The sequence below is a fragment of the Giraffa tippelskirchi genome, chromosome 9 (assembly GCF_054371585.1).
Source record: "Giraffa tippelskirchi isolate mGirTip1 chromosome 9, T2T-mGirTip1v1.2.pri, whole genome shotgun sequence".
In the NCBI taxonomy this organism is placed as follows: domain Eukaryota; kingdom Metazoa; phylum Chordata; class Mammalia; order Artiodactyla; family Giraffidae; genus Giraffa; species Giraffa tippelskirchi.
Genome location: NC_137283.1, coordinates 1,842,928 through 1,869,119, shown reverse-complemented (window position 1 = coordinate 1,869,119; position 26,192 = coordinate 1,842,928). Strand labels below are relative to the sequence as shown.

The window sequence follows — 26,192 nt, the reverse complement described above, 5'->3', positions numbered from 1 at the left end:
TTGGAAGATGGCTGATTTTTAGTCCATAACAGTTCTTGAAATTAAGCACCCCAAAGTGAAGCTGCTCTTTCCCACCCATTTCATCTCAAATGCCGAAGGCTGGTACCCGGGTCCGCAGGAGCCCGGCGGGCAGCCTCCCCCTGTGGGAGGCGGCGCCGCGCCCCTCGAGCCCCTCCTCCCCGGCCGCGCGGCGCGGGGAGACCCTGCGCGTTCTCCGTTGCTACGGCAACCTGAGGCCGGCGTCCCGTCGCCACGGCCGCAGCACGGCCGCAGCTGACTGGCTGAGACGCCCGACGGGCGGAAGAAGAGGCGTCGGCATTGGCTGAGGCCGCGACGGTTGGTGGCCGGAAGGAGGATTTGGCCGAAGCACCAACGGTGCTGCTGGCAGCGGTACCCCTGAGACTGAGGGGACAGGGCGCGAGGTGGGGGCGAGGAGCACAGGCCCCCGAGCCGGAGCAGCGTGACGGCGGCAGAAACGATGGGGTGCGCGTTGGCCTGAAGAAGGGGCCCTCCCTCGGGCGGTGAGTGAGTCGTACGACAGGCCGGCTCGCGGTTTCAGCAGGGTCTCCAGAGAGATGCCCGGGGGTGCTTGCGGAGCAGCCTGCGGTCTCGCAGTGAGCGCTCCTCGGCAGGAGGCAGGGCAGAGAGTGCGGGCTTGCGGGAGTCACTGTGAGCCTGTCTCTTGGCAGACGGCTGGTATCGGGCTGAAGGATGCTCGGTAAGCGCCATCGACGATGCGTGATGGTCCTTTCAGGTCCCTAACGTACTTACTCTGGTTACAGGAAGCCTGAGTGTGTCTCTCCCAGTTTTGCTCCTACACCTCTGGAGACTCCTTCATAAAACCCTCTATGGGCGTCGCTTCTCTGCCTTCCCCTTATATGGTGCTGTTCTGACATTCCCTCTGCTTCTTTGCTCTACGTGGGTGAGCCTGTCCAGTTCCATGCCTCCAGGCGACACATGTCTGCTGATTCCTTGAAAACCTCCACCTTCAGCCTAGGCTGCTCCACTCGCCCCGGACCCCAAAACCCAACTGCGAGTTAGCTCCACACTTGTGCAGGCTTAAATATCATTTTCCCGGTTCCCACGGAGTGTCTCGCCCTTGGATTCCTTATCTTGGGCACCAAGACACCAAAACCCCATCTGGACAATTGACATTTTCTGCCTCATTTCCACCAGTTATCAAGGCGGTGCCTTCTTCATAGCTGTCAAATCAGTTCCCACCTCACTGTCTCCCTTCTTGCATTATCATTTCCACCAGTATTTTGGTTAAATTCAACAAGGGTCCACCTTTCCCGACTGTCCCTATCTCATCTATTTTTCCATCTATTGTTAGACTGATGTTTCTTTAAAAAGATGTAAGGGCATTTCACTTCCTGCTGAGACTGCCTGTCACCCCATCCACACTTCCTGGTTAGGCCTTCCCTCAGCAACTCTGCCTTTGTTCCTAGAACAGCCACCTTCTTTCCGGTGTGCGCTGATTCACCTGCTGCTCACACTGCCTGCAGTGGACTCCACTTCTGCACCTTCCCCAGCCCTGCTCTCACTCCTCAGTCACTCTCTGTGTATTTCGTGATTGCTTTTGTGCTTCCTCCTCTAGACACACACTCTGAGGACAGAGGCAAGGTCTGTCTTACTCACCACTTGTCATATCTGGCTGAGTACGCTGCGTGTAGCAGGGGCTCAATAAATACTGGTTAAATGAATGAGTCTCTAAAATGAGAAGTTACTGTTTTTCATGGCATCCAGTAAACTTTTACCTATGAAAGATGAATGCTGAATTTACAGGTTTGACTTTGACTTCACGATCCTTGGTATTGAGAACTACTTCAATTCTCAATCCATATTTCATGCTATAATCATATTAATGTTAGCTGCTGTATTATGGCATAAGTTTAACATGGAAAACAGAGAGAGTACAGCATAGTTTGCAAGAGATGGGCTTTGAATCAGATATACTCAAACCCAGGTATATGGGTTTGAAGACTGGCTCCAACCGTTTGGCTTTGTGGCCCCTTATCTGTGGCTTCTTTATCTGTACAATGGGATAATAATAACACTCACCTCATAGGATTATTTTAAAGACTAAATGACTTTATATAACCTATATCAAGGGCATAGTGCCTTATCTTAATAATTTTTCACAGAGATAAAAAATAGAAGCACTCACTGCTCTATAACAGAGGGAGCTCAACCTGCTACTCTGACAACCTAGAGGGGTGGGATGGGGAGTGGGGGTGAGGGAGGCTCAAGAAGGAGGGGACACATGTAAACTTACGGCTGATTCACGTCGTTGTACGGCAGAAATCAACACAATTGTAAAGCAATTATCCTCCAATTAAAATTTTAAAAAATCGAGAAACATTCACAGGGATGTTTGTAGCTGCTTTAGTCACAATTACCAGACATCTGCAAACAAGCAAGATGTCCTTCAGAGAGGGAATGGATACATTTACTGTGGTGCATCCAGGCAGTGGAATACTATTCATAGCTAAAAAGAAATTCAGGGACTTCCATGCTGGTCTGGTGGTTAAGAGTGTGCTTGCCCATGCAGGGGACGTGGGTTCAATCCTTGGTGGGAGACGATCCCACATGCCTCGGAGCAACTAAACCCACACACCATAGCTACTGAAGCCTGGGAGCCTAGAGCCCGTGCTCAGGAACAAGGAAGTTACCACAATTAGAAGCCTGCACGCCACAACCAGAGAGTAGCTGCCAGTCGCCACAGCTAGAGAAAAGCTCTCGCAGCAAAGGCCCAGTACAGGTGAAAGAGAAATAGATGAACAGATAAAAAAGAGACAACGATTAAGCCATGAAAAGACATGGGGGAAACTTAAACGCACATTTCTAAGGAGAGTAAGAAGCCAATCTGAAAAGGCCATATACTGTATGATTCCAGCTATATGACATTCTGGAAAAGGCAGAACTGTGGGGACAGTGAAAAGATCATTGGGTATCAGGGGTTGGAGGGGGTGGAGGAGAGAGAAACAGGTAGAGCACAGATTTTTAGGGTAGTTTACATGCTCTGTGTGACATCATAACGGTGGATACGTGCCCATTATATACATGCCAGACACACAGAATGTACAACGCCTAGAGTGAACTCTAAAGTAACCTACGGACTCGGGATGATGATGATGTGTAAATGTAGGTTCATCCTTGGGAATAAGTGTACCATCCGCTAAGTAGTATTGATCATGAGGGAGGCTATGCTAGTGTGTAGGGGGTACATGGGAAATCTCTCTACCTCCCTCTCAAATTTGTGGTAAACCTGGAACTGCCCTAAAGAATAAAGTCTTTTAAAAGTAGAACAAGAAACACTGAAGTTTGGAATTGTGGAATTTCCACGGTCAGTTCACGAAAGGGAAAAATCAATCTGTTAGTTCAGTCAAGTGCAATTTCTAGGACACCATCCTATAACCCAGTCACACTGTCCTGCTTGGATGGGTGTGTGTGTGCTAAGTCATTTCAGTAGTGTCTGGCACTTTGCTACCCCATGAACTGTACCTGCCAGGCTCCTCTGTCCATGGGATTCTCCAAGCAAGTGGAGTGGGTAGCCATGCCCTCCTCCCGGGGGTCTTTCTGACCCGGGGATCGAATGTACATCTCTCATGCCTCCTGCATCGGCAGGTGGATTCTTTACCTCTGTGCCACCTGGGAAGCCCACACGCGGTACTGTGCCTCTTGATCACAAACTTCTGTGTACAACAACAGCTCTGATACAGGTAAGGGGCTCCCGTGAGAGCTTGGTGTGCATTTGATGAATCCAGGCTGCTCTGCCGGATAAGGATGGGGCAAAAGAAAGTGTAACCAGCAAGGTCTCAAGTAGGTGCAAGAAGGGCCCGGAATGTCACCCTGCCTGTCTGAGCCAAACAGACTTTGAGGACAGTTCGGGGGTGTCCAGCAGGGGGTGAAACCAAGACCCTGTGCTCTCAGATGCAGTTTCCCGAGGGTGGTAGCCCAGAATCCGTAGAACTCCGAGTCCCACGCCAGACGCCTGGGTTCAAATTCCAGCTCTGCCCCTGCTGTACACAGGGCCTCTGCTGCGTTGCTTCATCTTGGCACCTCAGCTTCCCTGCATGTAAAATGGAGTTGTTGTGAGCCTTACATGAAGCAGTGGAGACAAATTTCTTAGAGCTGTGGTGGGTATGTAGGAAGTTCCATGTACCTGTTGGCTCAGCAGTCCCCAACCTTTTTGGCACCAGGGACTAGTTTCATGAAAGACAGTTTTCCCACAGACTGGGCAGCAGTGGGGGAGGAGCGGGAGATGGTTTCGGGGTGACTCAAATGCATCACACTTATGATGTCACTGCTGGTCTGAGAGGAGGCAGAGCTCACGTGGTAATGGGAGCGATGTGTAGCGGCTGTAAATACAGGTGAAGCTTGGCTGGCGCTCCTGATGCTCACCTCCTGCTGTGCAGCCTGGTTCCTAACAGGCACCGACAGGCACTGGCCCATGGCCTGGGGGTCGGGGGCCCTGGGTTAGCCATTTCTATCATGCTTTCCTTGGGAGAGAGAAATAAGAGATGAAAATAAAGCAGGATGTGGTGGGGGGTAAGAGTGTCACCATGGGAACAGGTTATATGGCTTGGATTTGGAAATGACTCTTACGTTTTTGAGACCTGGTCTTCCACAGGAAAGTGGGCTCTGCATATATATCTGCCTGAAGTGTGTGATTAAAAAAAAGCATGAAAATGAGCACTGAATAAAATAGATGGTTTCTCATTTGGTAAAATGATGCTCGTCCATATCTAGAGGTCAGAGTTCCCTTCATCTCAGCTGAAATCTGTGACAGTCATCATAAAGGTGAAGCTCTCACATCCATGAGACCAGCTCAATTCAGAGCTTACTCAGACTTGAATTAGGAGTAGTTATAGTTAATAAGAAACCTAGCTTCATAACCCTCAAGAGAGTCAAAATGACCATCAAATGGCACATATCTAGAAGAGAGACTGAAAAACCCTTCTACAAAAATTAAAATAAAAACAGAAGGCAGAGTGGATAACGCACAGCAGCCTTAACACTGGTCCTGGGCCGTCAGGGAAAAGCCGCACAATGTTTAGTGTGTTTTGCATAAATGACAGGGAATGGTTAATTGATTTGAGAAAAGTGTGTCTGAAGTAGCATTTTATTATTAAGGTGATAAACATTTACCCAGAAAATTCACTTAGGCAAATAGCAGGATAAAGGCGACCAGAAGGAAGAGTTAGTATAGCGTTCAGTTAACAAGGAGGGCCCTGCCTGGCCTTAAATTCCTGCTCGTCCACCAGGGACTTATAGCTCTGTGACTCCAAGAGATTATTTAACCTCTGTGGGCCTCAGTTCTGTCATCTGTGAAGCGGGGACAGTACAGGTAGTTGCCTTATAGCTTCGTTAGAATTATATTAATATTGGTTAATGTATGGAAGCAGAATCGTCCTGGCACAGGGCAAGCCCCCATAAACATTTGCTTTTATTGTTGTAACTGTTACCAGATATGAGATCTTGGCCAAGTTACTGAAACTCAGTCAGTTCCATCACCTGTGAGGTGGAGATACAACACAGCCTCATCCCAAGGTTGTGTAAGGATTAAATGGATACAGCAAAGTGCCTGTCATAGTAAATCCAAACTAACATCAGAGGTAACAAATTAAAGTGAAGACTATTTGTGGCATTAAAAACAGTGGGTTTTTTTTTTTTTTCATTTTATGTCAGTGTTTGTCATTTGTGAACCAAAGTCAGTGAATACAGGTAAACGACTTCAAATAAGCCTGACAAGCTCTTCAAGCTGATGTAGTGGTAATATTACCAATAATAGTATTTAGAAAAGCTGTCATAATAACAACTGAGCTAGCTGCCGACAGCTTTTTTGCTTTGTTTTATTTTGGGCCCTACCCTGCAGCACGCGGGAATCCTAGGTCCCAAACCAGATATCGAACTTGGACCAACAGCAGTGGAAGCGCAGAGGCCTAATCTCTGGACCACCAGGGAAGTCCCCCGGACAATTTTAAGAGTTTATTTTATTTAATCCTGACTACCGTCTCATAATGGGGATATGAGTGTTTCCGTTTTCTTGTAAATGAGGAAACGAGTCCTCAGAGAGGCCCAGGGGCTTCCTGAGGTCACTCAGCAGGCAAGGAGGCTCCAGGTCTCCACCACTGCTCCATCCCAGTCATGTGACAGGAAGACTCACCTCCCCAAGCCCCTTAGCACTCATCAGGGGAGACCACGGCATTCATAGGACGTGCATATGCGTGTGCGTGGGCTACACTTGACATCAATGTGAATACTCATCTTGCCTGTAGGAATTGTTATTGTCCCGTTCCTGTATATTTGGGGCAACCCATATTTAACACGGGTATCTTACTTATTTTGTGGCTTCCATGTGTTTTTAAAGAGACTTTGGTCAAACCAACATTCTATAACTAGATGCTGATCAGCTGTGGCAGATGTATCCTTTGCTGAGAGTTTTTTCATGATCTTTATTCTCCATATATAAACAGTGATCCTCCGGTTATACCTGGAGCTTCCCAGTCACTTTCACTTGGGATTTATTTATGCATTCATTCATTCATTCAGCAATCATTTATTGAGCACTTCCATTGTTATAAACCGGCAGTGCTGTGCTGGATGCTGCGGATGAGCAAACTCTCTGTCACTTGCATTCCTGACTAGTGTATAGTAAACTAAAGGAGCCAGATATGCATCTTTATTGAATTATTTCTGGAATCTGCCCCTTTGTTAAGAGCTTCAAGGCATGGAGATCAGAGAAAATTCCCTTGAGATGGATGAGCCTTCCAGGCCTTTCAGCACTAATCTGGCCCTTCAGTCCAGGAAAAACGGGTCTGGGCCCAGGTCTGAGCAGAGCTGTCGGGGGCTGAGGCTTCTTCTCACAGGACACTCATGGGCCTTCTTATGTTTTGTTTGTATGCTGAGAGAAATGGAAAGCCCATGAAGGCTCAATTGGTCAGTTTTGTACCAAAAGAAAAAAAAAAGGTGCTTTTGATGCTATGCAGAGAACAGCCTTGTTGTTGGGAAGAGAGAGAAACTGGAGCTGGGAGTCCGTTTCGGAAGCGGTTCCTGCAGGGGGTGGTGATGTGGATGAGGGCATAAGTGAGGATGGAGAGACACAGGCAGACAGGAACCATACTGAGTACAAAGACAGAGACCTAATGAGTGAGGGCCTGAGGAAGAGGAAGCATCATTTCCCCAAGGTTCATGCCCAAGGGCTGCTCTTGATTTGAGGCTCTTCTGTTTCAAGTGTTGGCTGTAGCCCAGGAGGTCAGCGTCAGCTCTCCAGCCCAGCTCATCTGCTCCCTGTTTCCCAAACCCCACCCCACCCCGCCACCCCGTGCTCCTGGACCTGCTTCCCAGATCCGTCACACACACCTCTCCAGAGCTCTTTCATCAGCCGCCACTGGCCTTTCTTTCCCTTAAACTCATTCAATGTATAACTTCCTTGAGCAACTAATTTTCTCTGCTTTTTGACATTTCTGGTGTTCCTATTTAATTTCATGCATTAGGCTGAACTATAAGAAATTGTTCTTTTTTTTTTTAAGGCCCAGATATCAGCAGTTTCATGTTGTTTGACCTCCGCATTTCTGACTGCCTGCACATGCTGAGTTATGGACAGATGTTTTTGAAGCCTGCAGGAGTGTCTTGTGCACAGAGCATGATAAATTAAATGTGCACTTAATAAAATATTATTAGATGAAGCAATTTTATTCTGTGGCTCAGAAAGTAATTCTGTGCTGCCGTTTGTTACGAACATCGATGTGTTCATCTGGTATTCTCTTTATTCTTTGAGGGTCTGGTGGGTTGGGATGAATCCCCACTCACTTATTATTGTGATTTATTTCCATGAAGGCTGACGTTGTGGGGGAAGGCATTTTTTTTTTTTTTTTACCATGTCTTATTCAGTACAGTAGCCTCAGTGTCTGCCATATAAGAAGAGATCAAAAATTGTTTCCTAAAGGAATGAATGAATATCATTGTCACCTTTCTGTGTCACCCAGTATCAGAGAATTGAATGTCATCTTAACTATGTTTGGGGGTCAATGAATAAAGAGAAATTTGATGTGCTACTTTACTTCTTTTTATTGACCGATTTATATAAATTCTTTCTTCAAACCATCTGGACCTGTTTCCCTTTACAATATCACTACTTAGTACGTGAGTCTCAGGTCCACTTTCTCTCTAACAGAGGCATCTTCTACGCTGTCACAGGCAGACTTGTGTGAGCAGCCAGCAGGCCGGAGCACACTCACAGACAGCAGGCAGGGGCAGCTGAGGGCACCATGGGAACTCTGTCCTATCTGTAGGCACTGTCCCGTATCACAAAAGGCTTGCTAATAACATGGGAATAAAGCTTGCAAATAGGAAACTGATAATGACGTCTGTTGTCATATATTCCTGTTAACTTTTTTAAATGGAGATACAATTGCTTTACAATGTTGTGTTAGATTCTACTGTACAATAAAGTGAATCAGCTATATTTATACATATATGCCCTCCCTCTTGGACCGCCCATTCCCCCCATCCCACCCCTCTAGGTCATCACAGAGCAGCGAGCTGAGCTCCCTGTGCTATATGGCAGCTTCCCACTAGCCAGCTAATTTACTCATGGTAGTGTATATATGCAGAGAAGGCAATGGCACCCCACTCCAGTACTCTTGCCTGGAAAATCCCATGGATGGAGGAGCCTGGTAGGCTGCAGCCCATGGGGTCGCTAAGAGTCAGACACGACTGAGCGACTTCACTTTCACTTTTCCCTTTCATGCAATGGAGAAGGAAATGGCAACCCGCTCCAGTGTTCTTGCCTGGAGAATCCCAGGAATGGGGGAGCCTGGTGGGCTGCTGTCTATGGAGTCGCACAGAGTTGGACACGACTGAAGCGACTTAGCAGCAGCAGCATACTATATGGGTATTTTTCTTTCTGGCTTACTTCACTCTGTAAAATAGGCTCCAATTTCATCCACCTCAGTAGAACTGATTCAAATGTATTCTTTTTAATGGCTGAGTAATATCCCATTGTGTATATGTACCACAGCTTTCTTATCAATTCTTCTGCTGATGGACATCTAGGTTGCTTCCATGTCCTGGCTGTTATAAACAGTGCTGTGATGAACATTGGGGTACACGTGTCTCTTTCAATTCTGGTTTTTTCCTCGGTGTGTATGCCCAGCAGTGGGATTGCTGGGTCGTATGGAAGTTCTATTTCCAGTTTTTTAAGTAATCTTCGCACAGTTTTCTATAGTGGCTGTACTAGTTTGCATTCTCACCAACAATGTAAGAGGGTTCCCTTTTCTCCACACCCGCTCCAGCATTTACTGTTTGTAGATTTTTGGATAGCAGCTATTCTGACCAGTGTGAGATGGTACCTCACTGTGGTTTTGATTTGCATTTCTCTGATAATGAGTGATGTTGAGCATCTTTTCATGTGTTTGTTAGCCATCTGTATGTCTTCTTTGGACAACTGTCTGTTTAGTTCTTTGGCCCATTTTTTGATTGGGTCATTTATTTTTCTGGAATTGAGCTGCAGTAGTTGCTTGTATATTTTTGAGATTAATTCTTTGTCACTTGCTTCGTTTGCTATTATTTTCTCCCATTCTGAAGGCTGTCTTTTCACCTTACTTACAGTTTCCTTTGTTGTGCAAAAGCTTTTAAGTTTAGTTAGGTCCCATTTATTTATTTTTGCTTTTATTTCCAATATTCTGGGAGGTGGGTCATAGAGGATCCTGCTGTGATTTATGCCGGAGGTGTTTTGCCTATGTTTTCCTCTGGGAGTTTTATAGTTTCTGGTCTTACGTTTAGATCTTTAATCCATTTTGAGTTTATTTTTGTGTATGGTGTTAGGAAGTGTTCTGGTTTCATTCTTTTACAAGTGGTTGACCAGTTTTCCCAGCACCACTTGTTAAAGAGATTGTCTTTTCTCCATTGTATATCCTTGCCTCCTTTGTCGAAGATAAGGTGTCCATAGGTGCGTGGATTTATCTCTGGGCTTTCTATTTTGTTCCATTGATCTATATTTCTGTCTTTGTGCCAGTACCATACTGTCTTGATGACTGTGGCTTTGTAGTAGAGCCTGAAGTCAGGCAGGTTGATTCCTCCTGTACCATTCTTCTTTCTCAAGATTGCTTTGGCTATTCGAGGTTTTTTGTATTTCCATACAAAATGTGAAATTATTTGTTCTAGTTCTCTGAAAAATACCATTGGTAGCTTGATAGGGATTGCATTGAATCTACAGATTGCTTTGGGTAGTATACTCATTTTCACTATATTGATTCTTCCAGTCCATGAGTATGGTATATTTCTCCATCTATTTGTGTCCTCTTTGATTTCTTTCATCAGTGTTTTATAGTTTTCTATATATAGGTCTTGTGTTTCTTTAGCTAGATATATTCCTAAGTATTTTATTCTTTTTGTTGCAATGATGAATGGAATTGTTTGCTTAATTTCTCTTTCTGTTTTCTCATTGTTAGTGTATAGGAATGAAAGGGATTTCTGTGTATTAATTTTATATCCTGCAACTTTACTGTATTCATTGATTAGCTCTAATAATTTTCTGGTAGAGTCTTTAGGGTTTTCTATGTAGAGGATCATGTCATGTGCAAACAGTGAGTTTTACTTCTTCTTTTCCAATCTGTATTCCTTTTCTTTTTTTTTCTGCTCTGATTGCTGTGGCCAAGACTTCCAAAACTATGTTGAATAGTAGTGGTGAGAGTGGGCACCCTTGTCTTATTCCTGACTTTAGGGGAAATGCTTTCAATTTTTCACCATTGATGATAATGTTTGCTGTGGGTTTGTCATATATAGCTTTTATTACATTGAGGTATGTTCCTTCTATTCCTGCTTTCTGGAGAGTTTTTATCATAAATGGATGTTGAATTTTGTCAAAGGCTTTTTCTGCATCTATTGAGATAATCATATGGTTTTTATCTTTCAATTTGTTAATGTGGTGTATTACATTGATTGATTTGTGTATATTAAAGAATTCTTGCATTCCTGGGATAGAGCCCACTTGGTCATGATGTATGATCTTTTTTTTAATATGTTGTTGGAGTCTGTTTGCTAGAATTTTGTTAAGGATTTTTGCATCTATGTTCATCAGTGATATTGACCTGTAGTTTTCTTTTTTTGTGTGACATCTTTGTCTGGTTTTGGTATTAGGGTGATAGTGGTCTCATAGAATGAGTTTGGAAGCTTACCTTCTTCTGCAATTTTCTGGAAGAGTTTGAGTAAGATAGGTTTAAATGCTGACTCTGAGGCAAACTCCACCTGCAGGACTCTTGCCCTCACCTGATCTCTGAGAAACACTAACTCAGAAATTTGTTTGCTTCTCGAAAATGATTTAAGATGTGAACTGCCCTTTTCCCCACCCATCAGTTTTGAATTATAGCCCTCTTGTTGTTCTTTAGTCACCAAGTCATGTCCAGCTTTGTGTGACCTGATGGACTCTGCCCACCAGACTGCCCTGTTCTTCACTGTCTGCCACAGTTTGCTCATATTCATGTCCACTGAGTCTGTGATACTATCTAAATAGCATTTGGTATAGTGTAATCATTTTTGTTAATTAAATATGGAATTAAATTAAATATATTATAGTATTTCCAACTTCTTGAAGTTTGTTTTTTTCAGAATAGTTTCCATTTTAACAGCCACCAAGTGGAAAGGATTTTTTTTTTTGTCCTAAAGGCAATTGCCTGTTTCTTCTGATTCTGGTGAATTAGTTTACTGTTTAATTAAGGGAAACATTTCCAGAAAGTTATCTATTTTCACTCTTCCAGTTCACAGAGTAGAAGCTAATCTTAAACTGATAAAACTATTAGAGGATTATTTCCTGTTCACCCACCAGGTCAATAAAATCGCAGAGATTAAACCACAGAATAAGACAAGGCATTTAGCAGTAAGATTGTGGCAGATGTGGTCCTCTACCATCAGAGGCCCATGAGCTTTCCCACACATTTTCACATGCTAATCACTGTGACCTTTATTTTTATTTTTTTTTTCACTGTGACTTTTACATCCTGTTTCTAAAACAGGCGGTACCTATGGTTTGAGCAGAATTTGAAGCCCACAGGCCAGTGTATCTGTAGGAACTTTAAACTATGTTTTGTGAGATATTCAGATAAAGATTTGGTTTAGGTTGGGTAGGGAGGGAAAGATGAAGTTAGATTATATTTATTTTGACTTGATTTCCATTTATTTTAGAACTTTGGGGGCATTTTAACATTTATATATGAAAAGGACTTGGATCTTTTGCTGTTGAAAAATTATGTACAGATCATTCATTCCTCCTCTTTCCCTCCCTACCCTGCCCTTTGTTACTCCCTTTCTCCTTTCTTTCTTTTGAACAGATGCTAAACCAACTCTTTATCTGAATATCTCACAAAACATAGTTTTAAGTTCCTAAGTGGATTTTTCTTTGTGTGTAGTAGAAGCCTATATCTGAGATAGCCTCTTTTATCTTGAGTAGTTTTCAATCTGATATTGAACATAGTACACATTCAATAAATATTTGTTGACAGAATAAATCCATGGTGTTAGGTCCTGGGCACAGTCCTAAAATACTGTTACTGTACTTTGCTTGATGTGCATCTGTGATGAGAACCTTGGTCTTCAGCTCAATTCCAGCTGAACTGTTTGTCACAAATATGCAACTATACTGGGAAAATAATTTTAAACCCTTAGATATACTGTCTTTGATCATTTTACAAATTTAAATTTTGCTCGATTCTGTTGCAGTAAAACACCCATTGGCACATTCCTTTTGCCTCTAAGTACTTCTGAAACATTTGGATTTTCACCATCAATTGTATAATACATTGAGGCATGCAATTATAGGACAACAATGCATACTTTTTCACCCCTGAAAAACACTCTGAAGTCAAGCACTAGCGTTCAAGCACAACTGGAAAATTTTTCATTCACTCAAGAACTAAACCAATAATATGTTTAATTTTGTATGTTCCATGTAATTGAAAGTATGGGTATCTTCAACTTTTTTCTGAAAACGAAAACAACTTAATCAGAAATTGATTAAAGAAAGGTTTTATTAACAAATAAATTATTCTCCATTGTTGAACTCATACTAACCTTTTGAGTAGTGGTGGAAAGTAGTACTAAAACTTGTCCTAGGAAGGGTGACCATAATGATGACAAAGCTTAGTTCAGAAGAGTGACGTACCTACTGTCTTGTATTCCCAGGCCGGCTGCCCCACTGTCTGAATTATTAAAAACAAAACTCAGTTGGGTACATTTTAAAGATCTTATTGGCTTTATTCAGCAGTTAGTGAACTGGGCAGCATTCTTTCTAGCAGATAGAAAGGAGCTCTAAGGTACTGTACAAAATGGAAGACTTTTTATAGGCAGAAGAAGATAGGAATGTAGAAGTTATACTAGTCAAAAAGCAGATTGGTTATTGCGAGGTTACCCCTCCCAAAGAGGATGGAGGGTTTTATTAGACTGCTTACCTAGCTAGTGCTAATCAGGAGACTCCTGACTGGCTAGTTTAAGTTTCCATCTTGGGGAGAGCTGAAATTGTAATTTAGTTTAGTTGCCCCCAGGGTTAGCATGAATGACTCCATTTTGATTGTGAGCCCGTTGTGTTGTTTTAAACAGGATGCTTAAGTGAGTTCAGGGACTGTGCAAGGCTGACCCAGTTCTGGCAGAAGAGGTTATGGCTGGAGTTGTCCCACGTGGGGATTCAGCCTGAAAGTTTTAGGCATTCTGGAAACCCAATGATATTTTGTGTGTTGCTCTTGACACTGTAATGCATTTGCAAGTGCAGTGCATTTGGTGGAGTTTTCTCTGGAATTTTTAGGGACATGACCCACGATGAGAGAGGAGCTCCCTAAACTAGCAGCATGCTGTTAAGGAAACTTACCGAGAAAGACAAGTAAGATGGCATAAAAATGTCAGTGGGACTTCAGGTATCTGCTTATAAATATTTTGGAAACCCCAAATATGGACACTTTTCTTGGCAAGCAGAAAAGTACTTGTTGGGGTAATGAGTCAGAATATTTGAAATCAAGAATGACTCAGAAAATGTAGGCTTAGGTACTACTACAATTATAAACTATGCCCTAAATGTATCTAGAGGCCTTTGAATGATAAATAGTAGATGTTATTCATATTAGCATTTTTATTATTGTATTAGAAGTAAATGTTAGTTTGTGCATATTTAAATGAATGTTTTAAGTGTATTTGCATTAATTGAGAATATTTTGGAGCACACAAGCGAACTAAAATTTTTCCTTCCAGTTTACTTTGAAAGGAATGCGATGTTAATTCTGGGGCATTGATGGTTTACAATGCCTGATCAAGACAAAAAAGTGAAGGCCACTGAGAAATCAACTGATAAAAAACAGCAAGGAGTCACCACCAGGTAACACCATACTGAGTTTTTGCTTATTATTAACTCAAGCAGTGACAGCAACCCCAGCGTAGATCCTTGACAACTGTTACCCTGGGGCAGTCTTCACTGAAATCTTTGCCCCTTTGCAGAGTTCTAAGGAGATGTTTAGTGTGTGTGTGTTTCAGTCTGTAAAAGCAGGCCTCCAGGTGGCAGGGGCCCGTGGTGCTAGTGGGTAACACAGCTAGCTCACCTAGAGTCTTATGTCGGTTGACATTGTGTTATTCTTTCTCCTAGGGACTATTCAGATCTTAAAAGACTTCTGTGCCTTTTGAACGTTCAATCAAGCAAGCAACAGGTAGTGTTTTAAAGAATGCGCACCCATTAATGACAGAGAAATCACGTTTCCAAAGGATCCATTTAGCATCTTATGAAGGATACATCTATTTTCCTTGGTTCTTTCATGTGTTTTATCTTTCTTCCAGTTCTTTCTCTCACACCTGGCTCAGGGTCAGGAAGCAGGACTGGGCACCCACAGCCTTTGCGTTCCTCTGCTCTCATGAATGGTGCTAACCTGCCAAACGCATCAATATAGAAAGGATGCGTTCCTCTACTGAAGGCTCAGTGTCTGACCCTGCAGAGCTCTAGGGGAGCTGATTTCTCCAAAACACTGTGCATCCCCTCTCCCTTCTCCCCTTCCCTGCTTCTCAGGCTGCCCAACTGCTGCAGCACCCCTCTTGATGCTGGCTGCAAAGTATATCTTACCAAAAGCAGGGGAAATGAAGGAGTGAGTTTTGACTATTTTACAATAGCATTTTTATTTTTTTAATGGAAAAAATGGTACTGCCACTTGAATTTATCTCTAGACATTTTTTTGGTTTAGCTTCTGTAAGACTTTGGAGAGGCGTGGCATTAGAGGATATCCGTGAAGGCTTGGGGAATAACACAGAAATGCTAATAACAATAAAAACAGCAGATACTTATTTAGCATGGTCAATTAGCAAGTGACAGAGCTGGGATTTGAACCCTGGGAGCCAGATGCCAAAGTCTGCTGTGGTAAACTTGTTTAAGCAGATTTGTTTATGAGCTCACGTGGTAATACAGCCCTACTGGCTTTTGTTATATCTACTAAACTTACCAGAGAACTATAGCATTAAAAATTTTCTTACTGAAGTATAGTTGATTAACAATATTATATTAAATTCAGTTGTATAACATAATGATTCAATCTTTTAAGATTATACCCCATAAATCGTTTAAGATTTATATTCAGATATTGGCTATATTTCCTGTGCTGTATAATATTAGCTTATTTGTTTTATACATAGTAGTTTGCACCTCTTAATCCTCTACGCCTACCTCACCCCTTCCCATTTCCCTCTCCCCTCTGGTAACCAATAGTTTATTCTCTGTATCTGTGAGTCTGTTTCTGTTTTGTTATACAGTAAGTCCCCCTTCAATGAATGAGTTATGTTCCCAGAGTGCATTCATAAGTTCAATTTGTTTCTAAGTCCAATGAAATTAGCCTAGGTACCCAACTAACACAATTGGCTGTATAGTACAGCACTGCAATACATTTATAGTACTTTTCACACAATTAATACATAAAAAAAACAAACACACAAAAAAAGAAAAAATTTTAAATGATATAGTACAATACCTTGAAAACTACAGTTGTACCAGCTACATCACTGGTGCTTTTACACTTGCTTCTAGACTTCCTGGGCTTGAAAAAGAAGCTACTGTATTACTGTTCTCTATACAGTACTGTACAAAAGGACAACCACTTGAAGAGGATGCAGACCTGTGATAATGTTTGCCAGACCTGGGAAATAGCTTTATGTGATTGGGCATGCAAACATACATTCACATTTTTGAAAGTTTGCAGCTTGAGTGTTTGTATATAGAGGAATTACTATATTCATTTGTTTATTTTTTTAGAGTCTGCATATAAGTGGTAACATATAGAATTTTTCTCTCTCTGATTTATTTCACTAAGGATAATAATTTCTAGGACCATCCATGTTGTTGCAAATGATAATATTTATTCTCTTTTACAACCGAGTGAATTTCATTGTGTGTGTGTGTGTGTGTGTGTGTGTATACATTAATCTGTTGATGGACACTTAATGTACTTCCATACTATGGCTATTGTAAATAATACTGCAATAAACATTAGGGTGTATGTAGCTTTTCAAATTAATGTTTTCATTTTCCTTGGATATGTACTCAGGAGTGGAATTTCTATATCATATGGTAGTTCTGTCTTTAGCTTTTTGAAGAATCTCCATACTGTTTTCCACAGTGGCTGTACCAATTTACACTCCTGCCAACATTATTCCCCTTTTTCCCACATCCTTGCCAACATCTGTTATTTGCTGTCTTTGTCATGAGAGCCATTCTGATGGATGTGAGATGATCTCTCATTGTGGTTTTGATTTGCATTTCCCTGATCATTAGCAAGGTTGAGCATCTTTCCATGTGCCTGTTGGCTATCTGTATGTCTTCTTTTGAAGTATGTCTATTTAGGTCTTCTGCCCTTTTTTTAATCATGTTTTTCAATATTGAAGTTGTATGAACTGTTTATATATTTTGGATATTAACCCTTTACTGATCATCATCATTTGCAAATATTTTCTCCCATTCAGTAGGTTGTCTTTTCATTACGTTGATGGTTTTCTTTGCTGTGCAAAAGCTTTTAAGTTTAATTATGTCCCATTTGTTTATTTTTTCTTTTGTTTGCTTTAGGAGACAGCCAAAAAATATTGCTGCAATTTATGTCAGAATGTTTTCAGAAGTTTTATGGTTTCCAGTCTTACATTTAGATCTTTGATCTATTTTGAGTTCATTATTGTATATAGCATGAGAACATATTCTAATTTCATTCTTCTAAATGTACCTGTTCAGTTTTCCCAGCACCAGTTACTGAAAGACTGTCTTTTTCCCACTGTATATTCTTGTTTCCTTTGTCATAAATTAATCGATCATTTAAGTGTGTGGATTTTTTTGTGGGTTCTTAATCTATGTGTCTCCTTTGGTGCCAACAACATACTATTTTTTATTAATTTTATTTATTTTTAATTGCTACAAAATTGCTTTACAATTTTGTGTTTGTTTCTGCCTTACAACAATGCAAATAAGTCCTAATTGTATGTATGTCTCTTTCCTCCAGAGCCTTCCTCCTCTCCTCCCACCCCACCCCTCTAGGTCATCACAGAGTGCCAAGCTGGGCTCCCTGTATTATTTAGCAACTTGTCACTAACTATCTGTTTTACACATGATAGTGTATATGTGTCAATGCTACTTTCTCAGTTTGTCCCACGCCCACCTTCCCCTGCTGTGTTCACAAGCCCATTCTCTACTAAGGTCATCAATACACTTTTCCAGATTCCATATATATGTGTTAACATGTGATACTTGTTTTTCTCATTTTTACTTACTTGACTCTGTATAATAGGCTCTAGTTTCATCCACTTCACTACAACAGACTCGAATGCATTCCTTTTTATGGCTGAGTAATATTCCACTGTATAAATATGTACTACAACTTCTTTATCCATTCATCTGTAGATAGATATCTAGGTTGCTTACATGTCCTGGCTGTTGTAAATATTGCTTCAGTGAACATTGGGGTACATGTGTCTTTTAGAATTGTGGTTTTCTCAGGGTATATGCCCAATAGTGGGATTGCTGGGTCATATGGTAGATTTATTTCTAGTTTTTAAAGGAATTTCTGTACTGTTTTCCATAGTGGCTGTATCAGATTACATTCCCACCAACAGTGCAAGAGGGTTACCTTTTCTCCACATCCTCTCCAGCATTTATTGTTTGTAGATTTTTTAATGATGGATTTTTTACTGAATTCATTTATTAGTTCTAATAGTGTTTGGTTGGAAACCACAAGGTCTTATATATATATATAGTATGTTATCTGCAAATACTGAAAGTTTCATTCTTCCCTTCCAATTGGGATGCCTTTTGTTTCTTTTTCTTATCTGATTACTGTGGCTAGAACTTCTAATACTATGTTAAATGCAGGTGAAGAGAGTGGGCACCTTTGTCTTTTTCATGATTTTAGAGCAAAAACATTCAGCTTTTCATCACTGAGTATGACGTTAGGTGTGAGCTTGTTATATATGTTCTTTATTATGTTGAGATATGTACCCTATACCAACTTTGATGAGAGTTTTTATCATGAATATATGTTAAATTTTTTCAAATGCTTTTTTCTGAGTCTACTGAGATGATCATATGATTTTTATACTTCCTTTTGTTAATGAGTTGTGCCATATAAGTTGATTTGTGTATTTCCTGGTGACCTTGGAATGAATCCAAGTTGATCATGGTGTATGACCCTTTTATGTATTATTGAACTTAGTTTGCTAATATTTTGTTGAAAATTTTTGCACCTATATTCATCAGAGATATGGGCCTGTAGTTTCCTTCTTTTTTTTCTTTGTAGTGTCTATTTTTGGTAACAGAATAATGGTGGCCTTGTAGAATGAATTTGGGAGTGTCCCCTCCTCTTCAATCTTTGTGAATAGATTGAAAAGGATAGGCATTAGATCTTCTTTGTAAGTTTGGTGTTAATAGAATTCTCCTGTGAACCTGCTTGGTCCTGGACTTTTGTTGGCTGGAAGTTTTCTAAACTATTAATTAAATTTCACTACCAGTGATCTGTAAATTCACATTGTCTATTTCCTCCAGATTTTGTCTTAGAAGATTGTATATTCCTAGAAATATATCCATTTCTTCTAGGTTTTCCAATTTTTGGCACATAACTGTCTGAAATATTCTCTTGGGGTTTTTCTGTCTCTTTAATATTGGTTGTTATTTCTCCTGTTTTATTTATTATTTTGTTTGTTTGAATCCTCTCTCTTTTCTCTTGGTGAATCTAGCTACAGGCTTATCAATTTTATCTTTCCAAACAACTGCCCTTGGATTCATTGATGTTTCTCTCTTTTATTTTTTGGTTGATATTTTATTTATTTCTTCTCTGATCTTTATTATTTCCTTGGGCCTTGTTTCTTCTTCCTTTTCTAATTCCTATGGGTGACTAATTAGGTTGTTTATCTGAGTTTTTCTTGTTTCTTGAGGTAAGCCTATATCACTATAAACTTTCCTCTTTGGTCTGCTTTTGCTGCATCCTATATAGATTTTGGAAATTTGTGGTTTTTTTCTGTTTTTTTCATTTGTCTCGAAGTATTTTATGATTTCCTCTGTTTTTTTGCAGTGACCCATTAGTTTTTTACTATCATATTTTTTAGTCTCCAGTGCTTGTTTTTCCATTTTTCTTTCTGCAATTGTATTTCTAGTTTCATGCCATTATGGTTAGAAAAGAAATGCTTGATGTAATTTCTGTCCTCTTAAATTTATTGAGACTTGTTTTGTGGCCTAGTATGTGATCTATCCTAGAGAATGTTCCATGTGTAGTTGGAAATCATATATATTCCAGTTTTTGGATGAAGTGTCCTCAGTTCACTCAGTCGTGTCTTGACTCTTGGCGACGCCATGGACTGCAGCATGCCAGGCTTCCCTGTTCATCACCAACTCCTGGACCTTGCTCAAACTCATGTCAAGATCGAGTCAGTGATGCCATCCAACCATCTCATCCTCTGTCCTCCCATTCTCCTCCTGCCTTCAATCTTTCCCAGCATCAGGGTCTTTTCCAATGAGTCAGTTCATCGATTCAGGTGGCATTGGAGTTTCAGCTTCAGCATCAGTCTTTCCAATGAATATTCAGGACTGATTTCCTTTAGAGTTGGCTGTTTGGATCTCCTCACAGTCCAAGGGACTCTTAAGAGTCTTCTCCAACACCACAGTTCAAAAGCATCAATTCTTCAGCAATCAGCTTTCTCTATAGTCCAACACTCACATCCACATGACTACTGGAAAAACTATACCTCTGACTAGACAGACCTTTGTCAGCAAGGTAATGTCTGCTTTTTAATATGCTGTCTAGGTTGGCCATAGCTTTTCTTCCAAGGAGCAAGTGTCTTTTCATCTCATGGCTGCAGTGACCATCTGCAGTGATTTTGGAGCCCAAGAAAATAAAGTCTGTCACTGTTTCCATTGTTTCCCCATCTATTTGCCATGAAGTGATGGGACTGGATGCCATGATCTTAGTTTTTTGACTGTTGAGTTTTAAGTCAGCTTTTTAACTCCTCTTTCACTTTCATCAAGAGGCTCTTCAGTTCCTCTTCACTTTCTGCCATAAGGGTGGCGTCATCTGTGTATCTGAGGTTATTGATATTTGTCCTGGCAATTTGGATTCCAGCTTGTGCTGCATCCAGCCCAGCATTTTGCATGATGTACTCTGCATATAAGTTAAATAATCAGGGTGACAATATACATTCTTGACATACTCCTTTCCCAATTTGGAACCAGTCTGTTGTTCCATGTCCAGTTCTAACTGTTGCTTCTTGACCTATATACAGATTTCTCAGGAGGCAGGTGGGTGGTCTGGTATTCCCATCTTGTGAAGAGTTGTCCACAGTTTGTGGTGATCCACACAGTCAAAGGCTTTGGCATAATCAATAAAGCAGAAGTAGATGTTCTTCTGGAACTCTCTTGCTTTTTCAATGATCCAATGGATGCTAGCAATTTGGTCTCTGGTTCCTCCGCCTTTTCTAAATCCAGCTTGAACATCTGGAATTGCACGGTTCATGCACTGTTGAAGCCTGGCTTGGAGAATTTTGAGCATTACTTTGCTAGCATGTGAAATGAGTGCAATTGTGTGGTAGTTTGAACATTCTTTGGCCTTTCCTTTCTTTGGGATTGGAATGAAAGCTGACCTTTTCCAGTTCTGTTGAGTTTTCCAAATTTGCTGACATATTGAGTGCAGTACTTTAATACCATCATCTTTTAGGATTTGAAATAGCTCAACTGAAATTCCATCACCTCCAGTAGCTTTGTTCATAGTGATGCTTCCTAAGGCCCACTTGACTTTGCATTCCAGAGAGTCATGTCTGGCTCTAGGTGAGTGATCACACCATCGTGGTTATCTGGGTCATGAAGATCTTTCTTGTATAGTTCTTCTGTGTATTTTTGCCACCTCTTCTTAATATCTTCTGCTTGTATTAGGTCCATACCATTTCTGTCCTTTATTGTGCCCATCTTTCCATGAAATATTCACTTGGTTTCTCTAATTTTCTTGAAGAGATCTCTAGTCTTTCCCATTCTGTTGTTTTCCTCTATTTCTTTGCACTGATCACTGAGGAAGTCTTTCTTATCTCTCCTTGCTATTCTTTGGAACTCTGCATTGAGCTGTGTAGGGCCACCCAATGCGGACGGGTCATGGTAGAGAGTTATGACAAAACGTGGTCCACTGGAGAAATGAATGGCCAACTACTTCAGTATTCTTGCCTTGAGAACCCCATGAACAGTGTGGAAAGGCAAAAAGATATGACACTGAAAGATGAACTCACCAGGTTCAGTTCAGTTCAGTTCAGTCGCTCAGTCGTGTCCGACTCTTTGTGACCCCATGAATCGCAGCACGCCAGGCCTCCCTGTCCATTACCAACTCAAGGAGTCTACCCAAACCCATGTCCATAGAGTCGGTGATGCCATCCAACCATCTCTTCCTCTGTTGTCCCCTTTTCCTCCTGCCCCCAATCCTTCCCAGCATCAGGGTCTTTTCCAATGAGTCAACTCTTTGCATGAGGTGGCCAAGGTATTGGAGTTTCAGCTTCAACATCAGTCCTTCCAATGAACACCCAGGACTGATCTCCTTTAGGATGGACTGGTTGGATCTTCTTGCAGTCCAAGGGACTCTCAAGAGTCTTCTCCAACACCACAGTTCAAAAGCTCTCACATCCATACATGACCACTGGAAAAACCATAGCCTTGACTAGACGGACCTTTGTTGGCAAAGTAATGTCTCTGCTTTTAAATATGCTATCTAGGTTGGTCATAACCTTCCTTCCAAGGAGTAAGCGTCTTTTAATTTCATGGCTGCAATCGCTAGGTTGGTAGGTGCCAAATATGCTACTGGAGTAGAGTGGAGAAATAACTCCAGAACGAATGAAGAGATGGAGCCAAAGCAAAAACAACACCCAGTTGTGGATGTGACTAGTGATGGAAGTGAAGTCCAATGCTGTAAAGAGCAATAATGCATAGGAATCTGGAATGTCAGGTCCATGAATCAAGGTAAATTGGAAGTGGTCAAACAGGAGATGCCAAAAGTGAACATCGACATCTTAGGAATCGGTGAACTAAAATGGACTGGAATGGGTGAATGTAATTCAGATGACCATGATATCTACTACTGTGGGCAAGAATCCCTTAGAAGAAATGGAGTAGCCCTCCTAGTCAACAAAAGAGTCCGAAATGCAGTACTCGGGTGCAATGTTAAAAAAGACAGAATGATCTCTGTTCGTTTCCAAGGGAAACCATTCAAAATCACAGTAATCCAAGTCTATGCTGCAACCACTAATGCTGATGAAACTGAAGTTGAATGGTTCTATGAAGACCTACCAAGACCTTCTAGAACTAACACCCCAAAAGGATGTCCCTTTCATCATAGGGGACTGGAATGCAAGTGTAGGAAGTCAAGAGATATTTGGAGTAACCGGCAAATTTGGCTTTGGGGTACAAATGAAGCAGGAGTTTTTCCAGTTACGCTTCAACGCTAGTGCCAGGAGAATGAACTGGTCATAGCAAGCACCCTCTTCCAACAACAACAACAAGAGAAGACTCTACACGTGGACATCACCAGATGGTCAATACTGAAATCAGATTGATTATTATTTTCTTTGTAGCCAAAGATGGAGAGGCTCTATACAGTCAGCAAAAACAAGACCGAGAGCTGACTGCTCAGATCATGAACTCCTTATTGCCAAATTCAGACTTTAAATTGAGGAAAGCAGCGAAAACCACTAGACCATTCAGGTATGACCTAAATCAAATCCCTTACAATTATATAGTGGAAGTGAGAAATAGATTCAAGGGATTAGGTCTGATAGAGTCCCCGAAGGACTATGGACAGAGGTTTGTGACATTGTACAGGAGACAGGGATCAAGACAATCCCCAAGAAAAAGAAGTGCAAAAAGGCAAAATGGTTGTCTGAGGAGGCCTTACAAATAGCTGAGAAAGGAAGATAAGCAAAAGGCAAAGGAGAAAAGGAAAGATATACCCATTTCAATGCAGAGTTCCAAAGAACAGCAAGGAGAAGTGTCCTATATATATCTATTAAGTCCAGCTGATCTAATATGTCATTAAGACCACTGTTTCCTTACTGATTTTCTGTCTGGTTGAACTGTCCATTGTTCTAAGTGGGGTGTTAAAGTCCCCTACTGTTATTGTATTATTTTTAACTTCTCCTTTTATGTCTGTTAGTATGTTTTATGTATTTGTATGCATCTATAATAGGTGAATATATGTTAATGAATTTTTATCCATTTTTTATATTTATCATTGTATAATGCTATTTTTTGTCTTTTGTTATAGAGTTTGTTTTGAACTCTACTGTGTCTAATATGAATGTTGCTGCCCCAGCTTTCTTGTCATTTTTATCTGCATGAAATATTTTTCCATTCCTTCACTTTCAGTCTATTGGTTTCTGTAGCTCTGAAGTGCATCTCTTGTAAGCAGTATATAAATGGGTCTTGTTTATTTTTATCCTGTCAACCACCATGTCTTTTGGCTGGGACACTTTTGACTGACTTTTAAAGCGTTTATTGGTAGGTGTGTCCTTTTGGTAGTTTGGTAGTTCTGTGTTTTATCTTTGTCTCTTTCCCTGTGGTTTTACAATTTTCTTTAGTATTATATTTGTGTAACTTTCTTATTTTTGTGCACTTATTGTAGGTTTTTTATCTGTGGTTACCATGGAGTTTATATATATGCTGACTTATAACTATACCTTTTGATATATTTGATGCTTTTGATCTACTTGATGCTTTTTAAGGCAAGACTCTTGAGAGTCCGTTGGACTGCAAAGAGATCCAACCAGTCCATCCTAAAGGAAATCAGTCCCGAATATTCATTAGAAGGACTGATGCTGAAGCGGAAATGTTTTGGCCACCTGAATCGAAGAACTGACTCATTGGAAAAGACCCTGATGCTGGGAAGGATTGAAGGCAGGAGGAGAATGGGACGACAGAGGATGAGATGGTTGGATGGCATCACCGACTCTATGGACATGAGTTTGAGTAAGCTCCAGGAGTTGGTGATGAACAGGGAAGCCTGGTGTGCTGCAGTCCATGGGGTCTCAAAGAGTCAGACACAACTGAGTGACTGAACTGAATAACTATACCTACTTGTTTCAAAGTATAGTTGCCGGAGTCCAGCTCCAGCAGGTCCAGGGGTTCCCTCAGGATGGATGGCGTCGGCGATACGAATGAGAAGACACAGCGAGTCGTGGTGTTTCCAAGTGTCTTCTGACTTTATTGTTTTTAAGACAGCTTTTATATTTTTAGTGGTACATAGAAACAAAGTAAAGTATAGAGTCATGCCAGATCAGCTGGATGGATCAGCAGGTTTTGATCCATATTGGAACCAGAACACTGTTTGTGTTTCTAAGTTATAAAAGGTTTAAAATTGTTTACATCATCTTCTGGCCCAGAGGCCTGCTAACATCTTGTGACTCTTTTATTGATAAGGGTTGATCAGCCAGGACACTTTTGTATCAGGCACAGCAGGAAAGAATTCATTAATAGAAAGTTTCAAGGTAAAACCTGTTTTTGGTAATTTACTCTATGCCTTGAGCTTAACAGAAAAGAATGTGGTTCCATAAAGTCGTAGTACAGCAAGCTGAAACAATATAGCACAAAGGTCAGTTCTTAGCAAAATCACCAGCTGAATTAACGATTGTCTTATTATTTGTATTAAAGCTAAACTTTCATTTATACAAGTCTCTAATTGTTATGTTTTCATTATATAGGCTAAATATGTTAAGAGCAGAAAAGGCATAATGAGTAAGTATAGACTAAGTTACAGTTTTATAAAGCAACATTTCTTATATTTTCTAACAAGCCTTTCTTTCCTACAAAGGGCTCTGTGCCCATCGGGGCTTCCTGTGTGGAGGCTCTCAATGCTGTTCTGTTGTTAAGGGGCAGTCAAGCACATTAGCTCCAAAGGCACAGGTACATTTATTAAACAAACCAATATGCTAGCAAGAGGAATTTAGATTAGCATATTTTATATCCCAGATAATTTTATTTAGGGTGCTACCGTTCAGGGGCCTTGTCGATTGAGATTTCAGATTGATCTATTTTAGAAGAGAATCAGGAAAAGCCTTTTTTCTAAGTCACAGAAAATAAGAAGAGGTTTATTGTAGCAAACATCAGAAAGACAGATATCATCTTTAAGGTGAGTGCTGAGGCAGCCTTCCGAGAATCCCTGAGGGCTGAGAAGCCGTGCTCAATCAGCCCTCTACCTCATGACTCTGTCATGGGTGGGATCTCGTGAGCTGGCTCCCGGCATATAGTTATTTAAGTTCAAACACATTCTAAAGGAAAAAAAAAATCTATGGTTTTTTTCTCCCCTCCCCTATGTTATGTCTTTTTTAATGTTATCTTTATTTTCATCCCTTAACAGTTATAACAGTAGTTATAATTAATTAAACATTTTTGTTTTCAAATCTTCATACTAGCTTAATTAAGTGGTTGATCCACAGCCTGTAATATATATCTGCCTTTATTAGTGGCATTTTTTCCCCCGTCCTCTAAATTCTTCTTTCCACTTAAAGAAGACCCTTTAACATTTCTTGTATGGTCTTTTTAGTACTGATGAACTCTGATAGTTTTTACTTGTCTGAGAAGCTCTTTATCTTTTCTTCAATTAGGAATGATAACATTGTTGGGTAGAGTATCCTAGGTTTTAGATGCTTACTTTTTCAGCTCTTTAAATATATCTATCACCCCC

General features: G+C 40.9%; 1 protein-coding gene across 50 annotated transcripts in view; it reads left to right on the top strand.

Moving 5' to 3' along the window:
- The first annotated feature begins 353 nt into the window (after positions 1 to 353).
- NEK10 (NIMA related kinase 10) overlaps positions 354 to 26,192 on the top strand; it is a 249,969-nt gene continuing 224,130 nt past the window's right edge. For 16 of the 50 annotated variants that reach the window (XM_081529548.1, XM_081529541.1, XM_081529539.1 and 13 more), the window contains exon 1: positions 354 to 521. Coding sequence is in view for 17 of the 50 variants with exons in the window: in XM_081529528.1 (XP_081385654.1) it covers positions 14,289 to 14,362; positions 14,627 to 14,687 (135 nt within the window). In the remaining 33 variants the exon portion in view is untranslated. Of the gene's footprint in view, positions 719 to 3,510; positions 3,723 to 14,238; positions 14,363 to 14,626; positions 14,688 to 26,192 lie in introns of those variants that run through there. The other 34 variants (XR_014065246.1, XM_081529528.1, XM_081529523.1 and 31 more) reach the window with 9 other exon arrangements.